At 35.6% G+C, this 23,012-nt stretch overlaps 2 protein-coding genes and 1 pseudogene across 3 annotated transcripts; 2 read left to right on the top strand and 1 right to left on the bottom strand.

The window, feature by feature from the left end:
• Positions 1 to 10,173: 10,173 nt before the first annotated feature.
• LOC306882432 (N-acylneuraminate-9-phosphatase-like) lies at positions 10,174 to 12,433 on the top strand. The gene is made up of 2 exons (XM_079437044.1): positions 10,174 to 10,330; positions 10,860 to 12,433. Exons 1-2 carry the CDS (start codon positions 10,229 to 10,231, stop codon positions 11,496 to 11,498), a joined length of 741 nt encoding a protein of 246 aa, XP_079293170.1. The 5' UTR covers positions 10,174 to 10,228; the 3' UTR covers positions 11,499 to 12,433.
• Positions 11,528 to 16,320, bottom strand: LOC306882577 (DNA-directed RNA polymerase I subunit RPA2-like; annotated as a pseudogene). The gene is made up of 10 exons (XR_013785913.1): positions 16,147 to 16,320; positions 15,958 to 16,047; positions 15,417 to 15,563; positions 15,193 to 15,325; positions 14,978 to 15,108; positions 14,881 to 14,936; positions 14,540 to 14,730; positions 13,951 to 14,088; positions 13,452 to 13,464; positions 11,528 to 13,344 (listed from the first exon to the last, which is right to left on the bottom strand). The product of XR_013785913.1 is annotated as a DNA-directed RNA polymerase I subunit RPA2-like (transcript).
• Positions 16,321 to 16,762: 442 nt separating this feature from the next.
• LOC306882197 (CDGSH iron-sulfur domain-containing protein 1-like) lies at positions 16,763 to 21,531 on the top strand. The gene is made up of 3 exons (XM_079436676.1): positions 16,763 to 16,901; positions 19,208 to 19,413; positions 20,674 to 21,531. Exons 1-3 carry the CDS (start codon positions 16,874 to 16,876, stop codon positions 20,761 to 20,763), a joined length of 324 nt encoding a protein of 107 aa, XP_079292802.1. The 5' UTR covers positions 16,763 to 16,873; the 3' UTR covers positions 20,764 to 21,531.
• The last annotated feature ends 1,481 nt before the right edge of the window (positions 21,532 to 23,012 follow it).

Raw genomic sequence — 23,012 nt, 5'->3', positions numbered from 1 at the left:
CTTGTAAGTGATAATAGTGAATAGATAAAAGTGATTATTTATAGTGGCTTGTTTGTTTGTTTAACCTGTTTAATTTATTTTTGACTATGTATTTATTTAATACACCTAATTTTAAAGGTTATGTATTTATTTAATACACATATTTTTAAGTATGTTTGCTTGTCAATTTGTTTATTTAACCTATATTTTATGTTTTGGGGGAATACGCTTGTTTTTTTTATTTTTGGCCTATTTATAGTGGCTTGCTTTATTTATTTATTTTATTTAATATAGATGTATTTATTTTGTTTGTTCGTTTAACTGTTTAATTTATTTTTGGCTTTGTATTTATTTATTTAATGTACCTATTTTTAAAGCTTTTTTTGCCTATTTACAGAGGGTTATTTATTTATTTAAAGTGTTTTCTAATACAGCTGACTGTCATATACTGACATAGTAATGATGGAGGCCCTGTGATCGCTCTCACGTGCATAAACAAGCTGGTTTGTCTTATTTACTTTTGTCCTCAAACGAGTGTACCATTATCAGCCTTTCTCAGTTTACTTTCTACTTTGCGTCAAGTTTACAGTCATATTTTGTAAACATGTTTCGTATTATCCTCTGATTGTATAATATTGCCCTGCCTCTAGGATTGTTTTGATTTTTCGCCAGCCATTTGCTGTAGCGACACTGGTAAATCTCTGCTTTAATTTACAGCAGGGCGATAAATTCAACACTTTTACATCAGCCTGGTGACACGTTGTTTTGGCTGTGTTTGTGTGTTGCTACTTGATGTCAACATTGATGGTTTTCAGCTTCCATTAGTATGTGTATCTGTCATTAACGAATCAATTCACCCAAACATGAAAATTCAGTCATTTACTTATGATTTTTTAAACGCATATGATTTTGTTTCATTCATTGAACTCAAAAACATAGTAAAAGTTCATTTTTTTCTATTATTTGAAAGGGAACTGCATCCATTTATTTTAGCTACAGTTTTTATTATGGCAGTACAAGTGTATTACATTGGAATTTTGCACGTTAACCCAATTTGCATAATTCTTTTACTGAATCGACTACTAAAACAACAAAGGCCATGCATGCAAATAAATAACAGAGTCATTGGGAACAATTTATTCACTAATGCTGTTCATCTGTAATTCATTTTCCTTGCAACCAAGGACTAAAATAGATGACATTTGAAGTGCTAGCTCTTATATATAGACCCAAAGGCCATCAGATCATCAGATAATGGACTTTCCATGAATGTTCTCCTTTTTGCAGGTTGCACGTATTGAAATCTCATTTATGGGAAAACTTTGCAGAGTTCATCATTTCGTTAGCTGGTGTCTATCCATCCTCTCCAGTTTCAGTGACAGCTCCTTATTATACACAAGCCTTTGAGAGAGATTCCAGCAGATATTTTGTTTGTTTTGGACCGATCTTCTCTGGGGTGAAGATTGTATAGACTTGTTTGTGGCAGACCATGTGAATTTGCTTTTGGATGTAAGAAAATGCAATCTATCCTGATGGTTGCTAGAGATCACTGTGGTGCCATTTTGTCTGTGTCTATTATCAAGCGATTTACAACTTCCTGGTATTTTATGTCACCCAAAAGAAAAAAAATGGTTGAAGTTCATGAAAAGAAAGAGGTAAATATAAGCTGAGGATCCAGTGTCATTTTGATATTGATTCACAAGCAAGATAAAAAAAAAAAAAAAACTGAAATAAAAAAATATAAAGACACATAAACAAATGTAAGGCATAAAACTACTAAAAATGACCTAAACTAAAATGAAAAATAAAAATTTATTCAAAGTATTAAAACTATAATATTTTTTCACTCTCTCTCTGTGTGTGTGTGTGCGCGCATATACAGAAAATTAAGGTTGGATGGAAATTTGTTCATTATAGTAGACTAAAGATAAATATCTGTATTTTATATCAATATAATCATATCTCTGGAATATGATTTGCATTGAGGTAAACAACTTTACATAAAATGTTCCATAGGTATAATATATCGATCTATCTGACATCATCATTTGACATAAATAAACACTTTTGTTAAATTGTTCCTTATTTTATATTTAGTGCAGTCATAACGTGAGATTTCTTCAGAAATGCTCCAGTAATGTGATACTGGCGTAAAAGGGCATCATTGTTGAACTGGAGTTCCCCTCACATCAGCTTCATGTTTCTATCACTCAGTGGACATCTGTCATTAGTTATCTTATTAATGACCGTCTTAAGCTCATAATGAAGCAGATAGACCATGAGAACTCTAATCACATGTTCCTGGTGACCTTTGCATTGCCTCAATGACCACATTCACATGCACATTTATAAATATTATTTATACATGATAAAGTTTATAATTAATGTTATGAATATTGCATAATATGAATATGAAATCAATGTGGAATTAATGTTGAATGTACAGTATATGACCTTAAGTACATTTTTCTTAAGAAATTGATACTTTTATTCAGCAAGGATGCATTAACTTGACAGTTAAAATGACAGTAAAGACTGATACATTTATTTAGTTTTAAAACTATTCAAATATTTCTGCAAAAAGAAAAAAAAAAAAAATATATATAGATATATTGACAGTAATCAGAAATGTTTCCTGAGCACAAAATCAGCATATTAGAAGGATTTCTGAAAGGATCATGGAGTAATGATGCTGAAAATTATTTAAACATTAATTACATTTTAACATATAATTAAATGGAAAACAGTTATTTTACATTTTAAAAAATGTTTTACAATAATACTGTTTTTTTAAATCAAATTAATGAGGACTTTTCAAAAAAACTTTTTTTTTTTTTTTTTATTTGTACGCTGATGGGTAAGTTGAACATGATGTCAAAACATGATGTGGTTTATAATTTCATAACATTATATTATACAACTAATTTAACTGTGTCACAGATACTTTTCGGTATTGAATTAATTATATTTCTAATTTCCTTCTTTTTTTTCCCATAGAGCAGGTCAACTGAGCATGTGATTGCTTTCTCCATGAAGGATAGCTGTGGTATGCATGGACATTCTTGCAGGTCTTTTAATCCGGATCAGTGCTGGTGTTTGTAACGGTATGTATTGTTGTTGGGTGTGGAGTGTGTAGTTTAATATCCATAAGCCCATCTGGTTTATGATGTGTTGGTATCCCTCTCACTCCATGACTCTAATGGAAACGTTGACTCGGGTAATCAACAGCTTGAGGAGGGAGAAAACAGCCAGCGTTCAGCTGGAGTGAAGTCAGCATTGAGTGATATACAATCACTAATCATAAAGGATGCAGGAACTTCCTGTCTACATTCACAGTCTCTGACTGAGGGCCTCGTTCACTTCTGCCTGTCCAGCTGTGCAGGTAACTAGAGCTTTTTATTAAGTAAACGTAAGAATAAATATTCTATTATTATATAACTTTAATATTTAAAGATGAACACTTGCTTGAAGCAACTTAATGTGGGTTTACTTATTATCCATTCATAATTTTGTAGAAAAATCATGTTAAAATGTATCAAATATTATACATTAGGCTTTTGCGGAACATTTATGTGTTATCATATATGTATTGCGTTACATCATGTTTTGCTCCCATAAAAAAACTGCAGAGCTTTGATTGTAAATGTAAGCATTTTACTAATATTTTTGGGAGTAAATTGTTACATTTCGTTTTCATTTCTTTTTTTCTGACATGCATATCAGGCTCATATGTCAAGTTGGTTACCAAGGTGAAATGATTATTATTCAAGTGCAGGTCAGGTGATCTCAACATAACACCCATCATAAAGATCAGCTAACTTTTCAAATAAGCATTTTCAGGCCACTAATTCCATAAGTTTTCATATCATGCGAGTTATGCAAGAAAGAACATTATAAAACATTTCCAAAATGTAGCTACTATTAATTTCTTTAGGTGTAACATTAAAAAAAACTCTTTAATTAACCAATTAAAAATGTGTGTTAAAATAAAAACATTTCATATCAAAACATATCTATTCATATTGAGAATTTGTTGCTCTTGTTTAGTGACTCTGATGATATCACTCTTAATCATAAGGCTTTATTGCTAACAGTAACGCAATATTTCAGCAATGCAATTTAATGATTTAAATTTGGCAATGCAAGTTTTGACTCACTGATTCCACACAGACACAGTAGTGTGAACCAATGCAACTTTTCCCTGCTGAATACAGTATTTGTGTTTGGTGCATGGTTGAAAGCAGGTGTGAAAGTACACTGAGATTTCTTCCAAACCACAGAGTGTGTTTGTGTAAGGTACTGAAAATGACGCAATATCAGCAGATCTTGTGTTACATAAACGACACATTGACCCAGAGTGCAACTACTGCTGTTGACAGTCAGGTTGCTGTTGTCAGTGTAGCTTTGGCCTTGTTTTTCAATTAAATTTACAGTATGCTGTACCTTGAACACTCCCTCTGAAAGAACATCTGAATATGCAATTTGCTTTTCTCATGCAAATGACTGTGAGAGAATATAGGATCCGTGCCCTCATGCACTTTCTGGATGTGTTGTTGCGCAGGTGTTATCTGAGCCATTTAAACAGAAGGTGAACCGAACGCCGTGCTGTCTGTGGGGGAGGCTTGTGCTGAACACAGAGATCGCGTGTGACTGAAGACCTGACCACCCACTGAGCAAAAAGCAAAACAGAGCGCTGTGTCTCTGTGGAGGTTTCCAGTGTCATTTCTCATGCACTTCAACACATGGCAAGACATTTTGATACCAACTTTGACTAGTAAAAATTCCAAATGAAATTTGTAATGCAATTTTGACTATACTGTTAAAAAGAATTCTGCCTGGACATTATCTATTAATTTTATGGACATTTCCATTAACCCTAAAACAAAATGCAATCCAGTGCAAAATTCATAAAACACCTTTCTATTAATTAAGTTCATTATGCCACCTTTACAGATTGTACTTCAAAGTAAATATGCAATTGGTATATGCAACTATGACCTACAAAACTTATTATTATTGAAGTTTTGCATGTAAAAATGGAAATTACTTAAATATATCTATGATTGAAGTTATGCATATAAAAATTACAAATGACTAATGAAAATTAAATGTAATATTGCTAATTGTTATTCTTACTTATTTATATGTTCTTACATATAAGAAGTTATTATAGTTAACCAAAACCAAAATTCATTACTTGAAACAAAATAAAAAATTTTTTTAATTTCATTTAGTTTAGTTGCCAAGGTAACATTTCTCGTTTTGATTTTGTTTAGCTAAATGCTAAAATTACTAAAAAAAACAACAACAATATAGACCTTTTTATATAAAAACAATTAATATAAATGACAAAAACACAAATTACTCAAACTGACTTAAATTAAAATAAAAACAGAAGATATAAAAATTAATTCAAAATATTAATAAAAACTCTATTGTTGCAATTATACTAAAATAACACTTCTTACTAGTTTAAATTGCATAATTAAATAACATCGTTCTGATATTTGTTTCTGAAATGTCTAATAATTAAATCCAAAATGATTAATTAAAAAAAATATGAAATGCAATTCTTAGTCAAAATGACACTGCACATAAACATTACTTGAAATTGCATTTTATTTTTTAAAATTCCAATTCAAAATTCTATTATTGCTACTAACATTATATGCATCCATCAGAAGGACTTTTTAAATGGAGTCTAAATCAGTGAACTGAGATTTGTTGCTGTAATTGCTGCGGTGTTTGTTTTGGAAGACATCAATGCACTCTCTAACTCTCTCACACTTCCACTCCCTGAAACGTCTGTTTACAGAACGTGTTTTTGGAAGGAACGTTACATGAACAGGAATTGTCCTAACAGAGACTGGCATCCGTGCTATGAGCAGAATCTGCATGCGTGAGAAATGCTCCAATTTCTGATCGTGCTTAGAATGAGAGCAGAATGCAGTGACACATTTTTGCGTGTCAATGTTTGGCGCTGGGCCATGTGCAAGTGCACGCAAGGTTACATAATGAGAGATCCGCCAGAGAGGGAGTGAGAAGTGTCATCTCAAGTGTCATTTTAATGCTTGAAGTAACAATACATGACACTTCCTCTGGATACACTAACTGCTCTCAATATCTTCCTCTACATGCAAGCTACACAGTAATCATCAACAAATAACACATCTGCTTGCACAGCTCTTTTTTGTCATAATACATGCATGTTTTAAATACAGATAACTCCTAAATCATAAAAGTGGTAGAATTAAACCATTTAAACTGTTTTCTCTGAACTAGCTTCACCTTTACCACAGATTAATTTAACAAACAGAAAGTTTCCAAATACCCTTTGTCTTGAATCTGAACAGTACATCATGATCTAAAACCTAACAAATGTGTATTTTTTGTGAGATGGTTTGTTTGAAAAGTGTTCTTGTGCTGTACTTTGAAATAAACAGCACTTTGGTTTGCAATTTTGTATGTAATACAATGAAATGAATGTATCGTGGCTCAAGTTTATAAATACTTTTTGGGGCAGGAAAGGTAGTTTATGCATCTCAGCCTTTTAAAATAAATATCAAACCACAAAAGCTTACTGTGAAAACTGTAACTCTGTCACTGGTGAGTGAAGAGCCCTGAAGGTGTGCGTGTGCTGAGTGTAAAGAGGAAGAAAAAAAATCACAGCAAGGTTATACGAGGTGAGTTTGCATTAAGAGAATGCTGATAAATGGAATGATGGGTAATTTCTATGCTGTGTTTAGCTGCAACTTGCTCCTCTCAGTGAACATTCCATGGTTTTGAATGTATAATTGTGACAATGTGCAATTAACACAGCTAATGTGGTACATAAACTTATCTAACTTCTTATCAGTGTAAACATTCCCAGTTGATTGACTCTACTTGTTATAAAATTTTGCAACCTCTATTAACTTGTCCTCAAAAGTTGATTTATTACAAAAAATGTTCAAAATTCGCAAATCCACCTTATTTGCATCGCGGAAGTATGCAACTTCCGATTCATTAGCCACTCTTCTAGAAGAATAACAAAGTGCAGTAAACGGTAAAACTATTTGCTCAACAAACAAGTGTGTTTATAATTATGAAAAGACATCAAAATAATACGATATGAAATGCCAGTTTTAAAATACCAAGCAGCAAAACGAGTTGCTTTGCTGTTTTTTATACAGATACAAATAACTAGAAGCGGAAGCCCTGCACATTCAAGTTGTCCACTTCCACATTAAAAAATAAGATGTTTGCTTTGTTTAGAATCCTCATATTCATGTTTTGTGTTCCACAAATACAACACCACGAGGATGAGTAAAAAAAAAAAACGAATTTTCTCTGAAATATTTCAGAGTTTCAGATGATTTCCCAAAGGTTCTGCTTTCGTTCTCTATGATACTATACAGCCGCATGCCATACAGGTGTTGTGGTGACAAGGCGTTCAGTTTTGTTTTAGTGTTAAGGATATGCACTTCATTCCAATAGCTAAAAGAACCAACAGTTTTAGTCTTTTTTGTCCCAATGTGCATACTATCCATCTTAAATTCTATGTGACATTAGTAATTTTCAATACTATTTAGGGTGGATAGTATGCACATTGGGATGCGGGGTTAGTCATTGGTTGTGATGGGCAGTGAAGTTTCAGTGATGTTTGATTTTCAGGGCACTCAGTAATGACCGGAGGCCCTCATGTGGCCATGATTGTAAGTGCATTTCAATTGCTTACCTTGAAAATTAAGTAAATTACAGTCATGTGTATAGTGGGCTGTATAATAATGCCAAATATGCTATAATAATGAGCGATAACCTCGTTCATTTTGGGGGAAATTAAATGTTCTAGTGAACGAAAATAATAGATCCTGTTTGTTGGTTGTTATACTGAGACAGACAAGTAATGGACAATCTACATTTAAATATTTACAACACGAATTCTGGAAATGTTGGGACGTTTTTTAAAATTTGAATAAAATGAACTAAAAGACTTTCAAATCACATGAGCCAATATTTTATTTCAATAGAACACAGAGAACGTAACAAATGTTTAAACTGAGAAATTTTACACTTTTATCCACTAAATGAGCTCATTTTAAATTTGATGCCTGCTACAGGTCTCAAATAAGTTGGCACGGGGGCAACAAAAAGCAATACATTTTTAAAAGATTCAGCTGGGAGAATATCTAGCAACTAACTTAGTTAATTGACATCAGGCCTGTAACATGATTAGCTATAAAAGGGATGTCTTAGAGAGGCAGAGTCTCTCAGAAGTAAAGATGGGCAGAGTCTCTCCAATCTGTGAAAGAGTGCGTAAAAAGATTGTGGAATACTTTAAAAACAACGTTCCTCAACGTCAAATTGCAAATGCTTTGTAAATCTCATCATCTACGTTACAACATCAAAAGATTCAGAGAAACTAGATAAATTTGTGTGCGTAAGGGACAAGGCCGAAGACCTTTGTTTGATGCCCGTGGTCTTTGGGCCTTCAGACGACACTGCATCACTCATCGGCATGATTCTGTAATAGACATTGCTAAATGGGCCCAGGAATACTTCCAGAAACCACTTTCGGTAAACACAATCCACCGTGCTATCTGCAGATGCTATCTAAAGCTCTATCATGCAAAAAGGAAGCTATATGTGAACATATGTGAAGCGCCGTCTTGTCATGTGGGCCAAGGCTCATTTAAAATGGACTGTTTCAAAGTGGAAAAGTGTTCTATGGTCAGATGAGTCCAAATTTGACATTCTTGTTGGAAATCACGGATGCCGTGTCCTCTGGTCTAAAGAGGAGGGAGACCTTCCAGCGTGTTATCAGCGTTCAGTTCAAGAGCCAGGATCTCTGATGGTATGAGGGTGCATAAGTGCATACGGTATGGGCAGCTTGCATGTTTTGGAAGGCACTATGAATGCTAAAAGGTATATAAAGGTCCCCTCCAGACTACGTCTATTTCAGGGAAGGCCTTGTGTATTTCAGCAGGACAATGCAAAACCACATACTGCAGCTATTACAACAGCATGGCTTAGTAGTGGAAGAGTCCGGGTGGCCTGCCTGCAGTCCAGATCTTTCACCTATCGCGCATGAAAGATGACCACGAACTCTTCAGCAGGAAACCTATATCAGACAAGAATGGGACCAAATTCCAACACCAAAACTCCAGAAACTCATAACCTCGATGCCCAGACGTCTTCAAACTGTTTTGAAAAGAAGAGGAGATGCTACACCATGGAAAACATGCCCCCGTCCTAACTATTTCGAGACCTGTAGCAGGCATTAAATTTGACATGAGCTCATTTTGTGCATAAAATTTTAAAATTTCTCAGTTTAAACATTAGTTATGTTATCTATGTTGTATTGTGAATAAAATATTGGCTCGTGTGATTTGATTTTATTAAAGTAAAAAAAAAAATGTCCCAACATTTCCGGAATAGTAATAGTAAGCCTATTTTCCTATTTTAAGATTCTTTCTACTAGGAAAAGCACATTTGTGCAACCTTTGTGATTTTTTTTATTTGTATAGACCCTTAAACTGTATAAGTAGTGAAGTAACTCGTCACACTGTTAAGATGAGGAGGTACCTGAAGACTACTTTTTACTCGTATAGGCTACCATCATGAGATGAAACCTTAGACATAAGTTCAGTTTCTCAAAGACCAGCACATGTAATCTGATAAGAACCTGAAAAAGAGCATAATGAGAGCAAACCATAGGAGTTAAGATTTTCCTCAATTCGTAGCTGCCAACTCGCACGTATTGCTGCATTCAGCTGGCACTCAGATTTTCCATCTGATTACAGTGTGGTGTGCTGCATTAGGCTAGTAGGCTACTGCTAGAAAAGTCTTTCTCTGGAGCATTAATATAACATTCTTAAGCTTCTGTTGCAGAATGCAGCTTTTAAAATTACATTTTACAAATACATTTGCTATTTTAATTGATTGAAATAAATCGGGCTAATAAATCTTAATCACATTAAATTACCAACTTAGTTGGATGTTAAATAGATAGACCTATTTTTTCAGTGAAATAGTTTATATGATAATTTTACAGTTACTGGACAAAAATAAGAAACAGAAGGTCTAAGGCTGATCTAACCATATCAGCATGTAAAAAGTACATGTAATTTACAGACCTGTTATAAATCCGCGTATTTTTCCTCAGGAACTACATCTCCCAGAATGCAATGTGACGTGGCGTCACCACACCTGCCTGACGTCAGTAGCAGAAGTTCCGCGTGTTCGGATGTGTGGGTAATATCATACGTGGATGTGGAATATGATGGAAAGCCGAGGAGTTTCATCGATTATATTTGACTTGGATAACACGCTGGTCGATACAGCCGGCGCAGGACGAATTGCCATTCAGAAGGTAAATGAATGAATAAGAAAAATGCTTAAACGAACATTTCAACGAACTGTTGACATTACCATGGTATTACCATAGTTTTGGGGGCACGTATGGTATTATTTGACATACTTTGAAGCATATATGGAAGTGCCATTGTGTATTACCATGGCTTTTGGACACATACCATGGCATTATTGGACGCAGATAATGTATCAAAATACCCTGATATTACCATGTTTTTTTTTTTTGTACGCATGCCATGGTATTTTTTTTACATACTTTGAAGTGTATATCAAAGTACTATGGTATTACTATGTTTTTTGCACACATATAATGCCAATGTAATGGTATTCTTTGACACTTATATCAAAGTTGTTTTTTGACACATACTGTGGTAATGATATGATATTGTTCTCCAAAAATATTTGGACCCTTAGTCAGCACTTAAATTTTTTTTTTTTTTTTTTTAAATAACTAAATATGAATCCAAACTGTATTATTTTTTTTTAATTAAATATGTAGATCTCATGATTTATGTTGTGTTCTTTAGGTGTGTGAGCTGCTGAAGTCGACGCATGTGCAGGAAATCCACATCAAAGACATCTGTGATCGCTTTTTACAAAAGCTTCGCCATGAATCGTTTGACCCATCAGAAGGAAAAACAATAGATGATGTGAGGATCCATCACTGGTATGAAGCCCTACAGGAGACGCAGGGCACCGATCCTGATCCGGCTCTGGCCAACAGCTGCTACTACATATGGAAGAACACACGATTACAGGCACTGACTCTTTCTCCTGAGGTTCGATCCCTCCTGGAGGAACTGCAGAAGAACTACAAACTGCTTCTGATCACCAACGGCGATACTCAGACGCAGTGGGAGAAGATCGAAGTGGTGAGATGTGAGGGTCTCTTTAGTTTGGTGGTAGTCGGGGGAGATCATCCTGAGCAGAAACCAGCGTGCTCCATCTTCACTCACTGCTTCGAGTCTGCAGGAGTCCGGCCGCAGGACTGCATCATGGTGGGAGATTCTCTCAGCACAGACATCCAGGGAGGCATTAATGCTGGAGTGCGGGCCACTGTGTGGATAAACAGTGACTGTAAATCTCTCCCGCAGGGCTCTGTGACTCCAGACTACACTGTTCCTAGTGTACTGAATCTGAATGATGTTCTACTTGAACTGAGTTGATGTTTACATAGATTTCTTTTTTTAAATGTGATGAGTTAGATTAGAATTGCAGATTAAAAAAAAACTCTTACAGTGGCCACAATTGTGACCAGCCAAATGATACTAAATGACATCTGAATGTTCGACTTGGAGCGGTTCATGTCCTACTAATTTTATGGCAATAATATTAACCCCAAAATGAATCTGTGTAATTTGAGTGATCAGTAGACAAAACCACAATACATCAAGTAACAGTGATTATGCATTTTCAATACAGTTTAGTTCATTGAACAGGAGATTTGACATGTTATCCAGCTCTGTTCTAGCAACATTAAACTGTATTGTATGTCTTTTATGTTCAGATTATAATTGGCATTATTAAGATGTTAAAAGTGCCAAAATTTATGGAATTGTAAAATATTAAATATTTGCCAATACTACAAAAATAATTTAAATTATGGAATAAATTAATCATGGGTGACGTATGTCTTTGGGTATTACATGATTGCCAACCAAAAAATAAAAAGCATCTATAAGCTTTCAAAAGCTTTATTGAATTTCTCTGATACCTTAAGATGTCATTTATTCATCCTTTTTTTGTACAAAATCCCAAACCTCTTGATTGATAAATGAGTTTCTTTATTCAGATTTCACTTGTCACTCACCAGTTTGATGTGATGCTCAATGAGCAGATAACTACCATGTTTATTGATGTTTGTGTGTATAGAAAAAAAAAGTCGGCATGAAATGGAAATTCACCTTTCACTAAATAGTATATTTAGTAATTATAAGTAAATAAGAACTGTTTTATGACTCCAATTCCTATACATGTTCTTGACAAGTTTAAACAGTCCACATTAATCCTGCTATTGATGGACTAGTGACTAGTGAGCAGTGCCACCATTTTCTATTTTTCACGATACAAATGAGAAGTGAATAAAATTGTATGCTCAGGCACTTTATTTTCCTTCTATGCAAAGAAAGATAGTCAAATCATTTTATTTGACATCTAATTTGATTTTAATGTTCATTGCCGCAAGCTCTGCTACGAAGTATCTAAACACATAAGGAACGGACACAGTCTCGATAGAGTCGCTCTTGTTGCACAGCAAGCAGATAGTTTTCCGATGGCGTGTATTTGACCAATGAGGAGGCGGCTTTTCTAGAAGCGGCGACAGCAGGCTACCGCAGTCCATGCAAACCTGCGCCACAGAACGGTCTGAGCAATTAAACATCCGGTCGTGGAGCAGGAACGACGTCCCGTGAGCCAGCAGAGCGTCCCGCTCCATCTCTCCAAAGCGGATTCCTCCCTGAATGTACCTCCCTCCCAGCGGCTGATTGGTCACTTTATCTCTCGCTCCCGTAGTTCTGACCTGGAACTTGTCGGAGACCATGTGACGCAAGCGCTGGTAGTAAACCACCCCGATGAAGATGTCTGCCTCGAGCTCCAAGCCGCTTATGCCAGAGTAGAGGCGCTCCGTGCCGTAGTAGTTGTATCCTGCGGCTTTCAGCATTTCGCCGAAATGCTCGAGCGCAGAGCTCTCCTCGGAGAACTTGAACGGTGTGGCGTCATGACACAGGCCGTGGAGGGCTGCGGATTTTCCAGCCATGCTCTCGATGATCATCCCGATGGTCATTCTGGAGGTTGAACAGGATGTCCGGGCACATGCCGCTCTCAGTGAAAGGCATGTCCTCCGTGGGCCACAGGCGGCTCAGGATTCCCTTCTGACCGTGTCTGCTGGCGAACTTGTCTCCGATGGTGGGGTTTCTGGGAATGCGGACTGTGATGCAAATGCGCTTGAAGCGGCCAGTGCCGGTGTCATTGCTGCACACCTTGATGTTGTCCACCACACAGCTCTCCTGACACCTGAGGAGATACAGAGCTTCAGAAATCAATCAAATATAAAGAAATATAGCTGCACTAAACATAAAAATATCAAAACATCCCGTTATAAGTACACTGAAGCGTTGTACATTGACTTGTTGCCTGGTGATAGTGAATTTACAATTAGAATACTTAATTATGCAATTTTTCATTCAAAAATACAATAAATTGTAATAATAATAAGAAAAAAATCCTTAGCTAAATGTGATCAGTACTTTGCCAAATCAATAGTGTTAATCTTGTCAACAAGATTACAATATATATATATATATATTTACATATTACAGTATTTTTAAGAACAAACAATTAGAACATTACTAAATCAATCTCAAGGCACATTGTTAATGCACTCTTTTTGTAATTAATATGAGCAACTAAAACAAAGAATTGTACTACAATAGTATATTATTTGTAAATGTTAATGCATTTAAGTATACAGTCAGGTCCATAAATATTGGGACATCGACACAATTCTAACATTTTTGGCTCTATACACCACCACAATGGATTTCAAATGAAACAAACAAGATGTGCTTTAACTGCATACTGTCAGCAATAATTAAACTACAGAAAAACCCAAACAATTACCCACCTTAAATCTGCGAAGAGATTCGATGACAGACGGTGCAACTTCTTTTTCCACCTAGCCAATCATGGCCCCATCTAAAATGACTGGATAACAGTCTGAAAACGGCTGACCGGGGCTCCCGTCTACCGCAGTTACACCTGGTGATAGAAAAAATACGGTTTTAATAGTAAATATACAATTAATAAATTGGACTGCATGATTTCGGGGGAAAAAATATCTAATTGCGTTTTTGCCCTTTTCTGTGATTAAAAACTGTGGTTGTGGTTTAAAATGCTATTCTCTTAAAGTTCTTAGCTTTCTGTGTTCTTTATAAAATTAAGAAACATTTTATTTTAAAATTTGAAATAATTATTTCAGAGTGAAAAAATATTTTATAGTACAACTGCAGGGTTACAATACCAATATAAATAGCTGTCTTCATTTATTCATTTTTAAACATTAATATATATAAGTTTGTGAGATTTGATAATCGCACTATTCATATTGTGGTTATGGATTCATTTGGATTAATCATGCAGCCTTAATTATAGGCATTATTATACATTGCTGAATTGTTTACTGATGGCCTTGTTTAACAATGTTATTTACCCAGAGAGCAGAGCAGGGCAGGCAGGGTTGTTGTGGGATGCATTGGGGCCACAATCTCGCACTGGGCTGTCAGGTGGTTCATAAGGCCGCACGGTTCTCCGTCAGGAGTGTGAACAGGGCACAGGAAACCCCAGGACTCCGGCAGCAGCTTCCTCACAGACGTGGTCCTCATCTTAGCGAAGGTGGCTCCTCTGTGCACACAGCGGAAATGAGACCGGTAACGGATGAAGTTCAGCTTATCCAAGTTGTAATAATATTTCAAAATTGTACTGTATTTTTGATCAAATAAATGCCGGCCTGCTGAGCATAAGAGATTTTTTATTAATTTATTTATATCTTACCGGCCCCAAATTTTTGAATGGAGGTGTAAATGAAAAGGAGTATCGACACGGCTGTGCTAGACACAGACAGGTGAACAAATAATAACGTTGATCTTACTTTTAGCAACATGAGGTAGAGCTGGCCTGGTGTCAGAACCTCCTGGAACATCAGACTGTCAGGGTTTCATTCATATTAGGGATTCATATTAATGGCTGTGTGTTCGCCTCTTACACAGCGCATTGAAATAGCTGCACACAGTTAACACCCAAGTCAATATGCATATTTAATAAATCATATTGATTTATTCAATCTGGAAGAGACGCAGCACTTACCGTACTGAGTGTAGCGCTGTCCTCCGCTCTTAAACTTTGGTCTTAACACAGCAATGGGATAGTTCCTCCTCGGCATGATCAAAAGGCGAATCACCTTCTCTATGCCATTAATGATGAAATAGCCGCCCATTTCCTACCGGTAAAGCAAGATTAAGTGTTATTTAGCCCAAGAGAAAACCAGATGACAGTGGCATGTTACATGAAGTTCTGTGATGTGATTTTACCTCAGCTTCTTCGTGATGCTCGATGAGCTCTTTGGGTGAGAGACCATGAAGGTTGCAGAGTTTTGATTCGACCATGATCGGCACATTACCCAGAGACTGTTTGATAATTCCTTTGGGAACGCCATTAACAGACCAACTCACGTCTGCCTGTGAAAACACACAAAAATTATTCTTGTTTTTTTAAAATACTGATGCTTGTTAACTGGTTTTGCTTTAGGAACCAGACTGGATACCGAGAAGTGATAGAACAGTCACAAATGACTTTTTTTTATATAATTATGTTTTTAAACCCTAATTACTTAGTAGAGTTTCAACATCTAATGGTTTGAACAATAGATTTGTCAATGTGATATTAAAATAAAAAAGATCAGTTTTATTATATTATTTTACTTACTTTTACTTTTGTCATTTAGCAGACGCTTTTGTCCAAAGCGACTTACAAATAAGAAAAAGTAACTAAAACTAAAAATTTACAACTCTATAAATACTATCTACCCACATATTTAAGAAAATAAAGCAATTAAATAAAATTGACACATGCATATAACAACATTTCAATAATATTGATGGCCTCCACAAACGACAGACTGATCCTGTCTCCCTTGTACATGAACTCCATAGGAGGAATGGCCTGAAAACAGAAATTTGACTTGATACATGCACATGTCAAGTATCTGTAGAGAATCTGCATGTGTATAAGCACGTGTGTTTGTGTCTGTCTGCACCTCACCTCCACAACCCGACATAATCCATCAGTAACTGCCTGATCAAATGACTCAATGTGCGCCTTCACCAGCTCCTGCACGGGCACGCGCTGCTTTTCTTTCGGGACACCGAACCCTGCCTCGGTCAAATGTTTTAAACTCGGTTCAGACTTTAGATTGCACCACTTATTTAGATCCATGCTGGGCACACACGTGTGTGTTTGTTGACAGAATCTCGGAAGTTGCGCAACACTTCCTGTACACTACTTCAAAATAAAAGTATCGTTTTTTATGAATGGTTTATAAAAGTCGCACACAAAAATGGTCATTTGCTTAATGTGATGCCTTTCAACACAGAAGAGTTTAACCATAAATATAGTTTTATAAGTATTTGGAACTCTGTATTTAAAACAATCCACTTTCACTATATGAAAATAACGGCAAAATAAAATAATATGAATTCATTTGAAAAACTTTAGATCGTTTAAATAAATCAATAAGAAATCAATAATTTTATTTTGGTTAATATTGACCTTTAAAAAAATAATCACACTCAGTTCAACCTTCACCGACCACGTGTGCAACCGTAAAGTCAAAGTAAAAGTCCATCAGTTGCTTAATAACTCGCGTTCTGCGTAAATACAGCGCACAGTTAATCAGCTTGAACTCTCCATTTGGCCTTGAGGACGACTGAAGATCTTTAAATTATGAGCAAGAAATAATCATAATAATACAAAACAATAATAATTAACCATGAGCGCGTCCAACTCTTTCCATAAAGGTAAAGACTTCCATTAAAGATGTTATTTAAAGGTGTTTTGTAAGGAAAGTGTACTGTTTTGCTCACGCTGTTATGTGTTTATGGTCGGAATTTTAGCAGTAATTTATTAGAAACTACTGAAATAAACTGAAGTATGGAAGATATGGTTCACAAACACACATCAACAGGTTATTATATGTAAGTGAGCGTCTCTGGGTCTTCATTTGTGCTCTTTTGCTCGCTGCATCGTTGAGAATCTAATAGACGATCTCTGTTCAGGTTTTTAAAAATTAAACATAGTTTCAGTAACTGACATGGATTTAGTTCCTATGATTATTTAATGCAGTTTCAACGTTTAATGGTTCAAACAGTAGATCTGTCACCGTGTAGACATAGAGAAACGTCCAGTATTTAGTATCTTTATTTTTATTTAGCCTAATTAATAATATTAATATTTTATGATATCCTTTTAAGTATATTTTTCTCATTTATACATGCATATCTAAAAATGGGTTATTTATAATTAACATGGATTTAGTTCCTATGATTACTCAATGTTTTATATTTGTCAATGTGATGTTACTGGAGTAAAAGGCTCTGTGTAGTACGGTGGCCGAGAAGTGCAAAACAAATCACGATTCTGAAAACAAAATAACAAATTACAAACGCAAATGCAAATATAAAAAACAAAACAACAATTCCGAAAACATTATAACAATAACAAAACACAATGACAAATCAGAAAGCAAATTAACAAATCAGAAAACAAATTAACAAATCAGAAAACACAAGGACAAATCAGACAAACCGGAAGAGGTAGGTATAGTTTGAGACAGCGCCATTGGTTTGGAAATAGATTACTCATCGCTGATTGGACGAGATATCTGTCAATCAAGGTGTACGTTATTATTGCATACTGTTTTTTTTTTTTATTACAATACTGAGGTTAGCTGCTATCGCTATTTGACAGAACTATGTCAAATTTACCGTCACTCCCATAAACACTGTATTAGAAACACCCTCGCATTAGCGCTAACAAGTTTTTTTTTTGTATTCTGATTCAAAGGTAATATAATACAGAGTACAGTGTTGTAAATGTACATGCATGTATATTTTAATGCAGCAGCTATTTGCACTGTAAACAGCGATAGAGGCTATTTAACTAAGTGCAAATACGTATTTACACTGTTAAAATAGCAGGATATTGTGCTATGTATACTACTTGTTGCAAATAGTGGCAATTATCTGCACCTCAGTATTGTAATAAAAAAAAAAAACAGTATGCAATAATAACGTATTGAGCGTAAATTATCATTTTAATTCAAATGGATGCCACCTTATTTGTACAATAAAGCTCTCCCTACACCTACCCTAACCCTACCTGATACTTTATTTTCAACTTTTGGATTATTTCCTTAATTTTTATTGAAAATAAATACCTTTCCGATGCGATACAAGATTTGAAAAGGAAGAAAAACAAAAGTTAGGCAAAAGGCGGACTCGAACCCGGGTCGATCGCGTCCAAAAACTCAATGACACGCGCTCTACTATCTGCGCCAGTGGAGCTGAGCTGTTAATGGTTGACTCTGCTGTTCTTCTTCTCGTTCTTCCTGTACACCTTGATTGACAGATGTCTCGTCCAATCAGCAATGAGTAATCTATTCCCAAACCAATGGCGCTGTCTCAAACTATACCTACCTCTTCCAGTTTGTCTGATTTGTCGTTGTGTTTTCTGATTTGTTAATTTGTTTTCTGATTTGTCATTGTGTTTTCTGATTTGTTGATTTGTTTTCGGATTTGTTATTTTGTTTTCGGAGTTGTCGTTGTGTTTTCAGATTTGTTCATTTGTTTTCGGATTTGTTATTTTGTTTTCTGATTTGTTAATTTGTTTTCGGATTTGTTGATTTGTTTTCTGATTTGTTGATTTGTTTTCTGATTTGTTAATTTGTTTTCTGATTTGTCATTGTGTTTTCTGATTTGTTGATTTGTTTTCGGAGTTGTCGTTGTGTTTTCAGATTTGTTCATTTGTTTTCGGATTTGTTATTTTGTTTTCTGATTTGTTAATTTGTTTTCGGATTTGTTAATTTGTTTTCGGATTTGTTGATTTGTTTTCGGATTTGTTAATTTGTTTTCGGATTTGTTAATTTGTTTTCGGAATTGTTGTTGTGTTTTCGGAATTCGGAATTGTTGTTGTGTTTTCGGAATTGTTATTTTGTTTTTTAAATTTGCATTTGCGTTTGTAATTTGTTATTTTGTTTTCAGAATCGTGATTTGTTTTGCACTTCTCGGCCACCGTAGTGTGGTAAGTGTCTTCTGTCCTTCTCCAGCTGAGATCATCACTGCAGTGTCTGTGACATTTGGAGCTGCAGCAGTGGGAATCCTTATCTACAAAACATTTTTCAGCAAAAGCACATGCGTGAAGCCAAAGGTCAACCTTGATCTGCAGAAAGACAACCCCAAAGTGGTGCATGCGTTTGACATTGAGGACCTGGACGACAAAGCCGTGTACTGTAGGTGCTGGAGATCCAAAAATGTGAGAAAGTGCTTAAAGAAAAACTTCTGCCATTAGAAACTTTTAACTTTGAACCATCAACACTCAAAATACAGAAACTGTTGCATTAGAAATGTGAATGTTCTCATGGACATCTTGCAGATGCCAGAATCTGAAACTAACCCTCATGAAATCAGAAGGAATGTTTATTATGTACATATAATACATGGACAGTTGGGTGTGATTAATACAAGGAGGTGTTTATGTTGAACCTGTCTGTTAGCATTCCCATTTAACTCATGCAGCACTTGCAAGTCACGTATTGCAGGGGTGGATCCAACCGCCATTGACCTGGCCCTGCAACAGGTGACTTTTTGGCTGTTGGCTGCAATCACATACTTCCCTACTATATAGTAGGCAAAAAACTGTATGTGAACTATAGTATGTCCAAATTTGTAGTATTCCAAAAAAACAAAAAGGGCAGACGTCGCTGGATGACCTACTATGATGAATGTAATATGTCTAGATTACATTTATACTACACTCATTCATTCTTTTTGATGGCCACTAAGTAATTGCTTATTCATAAGAAGAACCTGCTCAGAAAATATGTAATTTCGGAAGCAGTTGTTGTCTTTGCTCGTGCATTTTCAGTTCCTGAAATTTTTAGCCAATCACCTGAGTTTTAAATTCCATGTGACTATTATTGTTCTGAGGGCATGGGAACATCACTAGTGGCTATTTTGATCTGTGATCTTAAAAGCAGCAAATAAATGAAATAAATATTTATTTCATCCAAAGCAAAAAGAGTTTTAGGATCAGTAATATTTTTTTGAAAGACATTTCTTATGCATTTATTTTTGACGAAAAATACAGTAGTATTGTAAAAATACAGTAACAGTTATATTGTGATATATTATTTTAGTTCAAAATAGCTGTATATTATTGTAAAATATTTAAAAATGTAATTTATATCTGTGATGCAAAACTGAATTTTCAGCAGCCATTCCTCCAGTCTTCAGTCTCACACGATCCTTCAGAAATCATTCTAATATGCTGATTTGCTCTTCAACAGACATTTCTATTTCTTCTTATTATCAATGTTGAAAACACCTGTGCTTGTGGAAACTGTGATTTTGTTTCAGGATTCTTTGATTAATAGAAATCTCAAAAGAACAGCATTTTGATCAGTTTAATGCGTCCCTGCTGAATAAACTTGCCAAAACTTGGTTTTTAGCATCAGTGACATGAAACATGCTGTGATGCATTTCTAATGTAATTGTTTTCTCTGGTCTCTTGCAGTTTCCATACTGTGATGGCGCACATGCTAAACACAATCAGGAAACGGGAGACAACGTTGGTCCTCTGATCATTAAACGCAAGGAGGCATGAGCATTTCCATTGTTCATGACCGTCCATTCGCAGCGATAGAGATTAGTGTGGCTTCGCTTTAAATGTGTGGTCAAGGCTGATGGGATTAAATGTGTGATTATGTTATCCTGTGTATGTGTGCTTGATCATGTTCTGTATGCTTGACCGGTTTCAGTGATCTGCTCTCAGACCAGTATTATATATATATATATATTTATATTTGGGTGGTTGTTAAGCAATACATATCAATTTTCTCTTTTTATCTGCTTAGACTTTATGGGATATGTTCTGGTTTAACCAAACTCTTCTAAATATGTTTCTGTGCTTAAACACTGGTCATATTATTGTAGATACACTAGAGACAAAAACTTGAATTGAAAAAAACACATGAGTTTGAACTGAATCTTGTCTATTTTAGCCAATATGAATGTTAAAGGAGTATGAAATTTTGAGCTAAATATGAATGTTAAAGGAGTATGAAAACCAAATGGCCATCTTCTCTTGTTTTTTTTCTTTCTATGTGTTGCCTATTAAACTTCACATATGACCTTGACTGATCACTGACATTAAATGTATTTAAAATGGCATTCTCCTATAATATATATATATATATATAGCTATATATTTCGAATCCTAGTCATAGAATCTGACAGGTAATGTTTTATGTGGTTTAAAATCTAATTTGGAGTGTTTTGCCTCTTGTCATTCAGAAAGATGTACTAGTGGAAATGCTAGATCTATTTCTGTAATAGAACCAAATGTTACATGGACAAAATCATGTTTTGATGAGCTTGTATTTTCTGTTAAATTATCGTATTTTCTCTCTCAGAAAATACACTGTACAGGTTTGATGTTAAATAAACAGTTTTAAACTGATTGTGTGAGACGTTGATTCACCCAAGCATGACATTCAGATTCAGAGTAAAACTTTAATGAAACGTTTCACAGTTTGAGTCGCTTGAATACAATTTATTCTTGCTTTTAACTAATTTAAAAGCAGAGTTAAAGTGTGCGTTGTTTTGTTAAAACCTTTAGTGGAGTGAGTAGAAGTTATAAAACGGAACGCGAGAACGCCAACTTGGATTGGTGGAACCAGATCGACGCGTCGCGCACGAACGTATGGAAGGCCGTCGGTGCCAAAAATCTTCAAATGGGACGCGTGAAATTTGACCTCGTCAATACCATAGACTGTAAAAAAAGATGGACGACGCGTCTCCGCTTCCTTCCATTATAGAAAAGTGAAGCGTATACATCTCAGTATGGCCGCTGCCATCGTGAGTAAATGACGTCATTTGGAGCCCGAGTCTGCGCAGTAGAGATTCAGAGATTCGTTTGGAGCCCGAGTCTGCGCAGTAGAGATTCGTTTGGAGCCCGAGTCTGCGCAGTAGAGATTCGTTTGGAGCCAGAGTCTGCGCAGTAGAGATTCAGAGATTCGTTTGGAGCCCGAGTCTGCGCAGTAGAGATTTGTTTGGAGCCCGAGTCTGCGCAGTAGAGATTCGTTTGGAGCCAGAGTCTGCGTAGTAGAGATTCAGAGATTCGTTTGGAGCCCGAGTCTGCGCAGTAGAGATTCGTTTGGAGCCAGAGTCTGCGCAGTACAGTCGTGAGGCGGAGCCGCGGAACCAAACTCCCGCCCAAACTCCCGCAGACCCAATCAACCATAACAACATGCCCTGTTTTTATAGCATCAAATTACTAGCTAAAATCAAACTTACCACAAAAACGAACAATTGAACATATATCAGCGTGATAACAAATATCTTAAATGACCAAAATCATGTTTTGGAAAATTGTATTGGAAGTGTAATTAATTTTTTTGTTATGACTCAAGTCCCAAGTTTTTTTGTTAGGACTCAAGACTCAAGTTGTTATGACTCAAGTTTACATGGAGAGGTTCAGAGATTCGTTTCGAGCCCGAGTCTGCGCAGTAGAGATTCGTTTGGAGCCCGTTTGCAGTACAGGTTTATGACGAAGTATTGCTCTGAAACAGCGTCAACAACGAAACAGTTAAGCAAATGGACGAATTATAACGTATGTTGTGTTAGTTGATCCACCAAGTGATTTGGGGGAGTGGTTAGTGTGCTCACTGTATCCTTCGAATCCTGGGTGAAGCAGTCATCTTCATAAAATTATAATAAATAATTCAAATGTTTGTTTTTATTGTTCTGTTCTTGTAAAGTGTTGAAACATCGGTCAGACATCTGAATGAGCTCTTTGTGAATAAATAAGTGTTATTTTGGTAATGAAAAATAGACAATAGAATACATCAAGCC

Source organism: Barbus barbus, assembly GCF_936440315.1.
Source record: "Barbus barbus genome assembly, chromosome: 16".
In the NCBI taxonomy this organism is placed as follows: Eukaryota; Metazoa; Chordata; class Actinopteri; order Cypriniformes; family Cyprinidae; genus Barbus; species Barbus barbus.
The sequence above is the reverse complement of the archived record's forward strand: the minus strand, read 5'-3'. Positions and strand labels throughout refer to the sequence as shown.

Coding starts and splice junctions, on each gene's coding strand:
- LOC306882197 (XM_079436676.1), top strand. CDS start 16,874: ATGAGCGCGTCCAACTCTTTCCATAAAG. Junction 16,902..19,207: donor GTCCAACTCTTTCCATAAAG/GTAAAGACTTCC, acceptor GTCCTTCTCCAG/CTGAGATCATCACTGCAGTG. Junction 19,414..20,673: donor GGTGCTGGAGATCCAAAAAT/GTGAGAAAGTGC, acceptor GGTCTCTTGCAG/TTTCCATACTGTGATGGCGC.
- LOC306882432 (XM_079437044.1), top strand. CDS start 10,229: ATGTGGAATATGATGGAAAGCCGAGGAGTTTCATCGATTATATTTGAC. Junction 10,331..10,859: donor GACGAATTGCCATTCAGAAG/GTAAATGAATGA, acceptor TGTGTTCTTTAG/GTGTGTGAGCTGCTGAAGTC.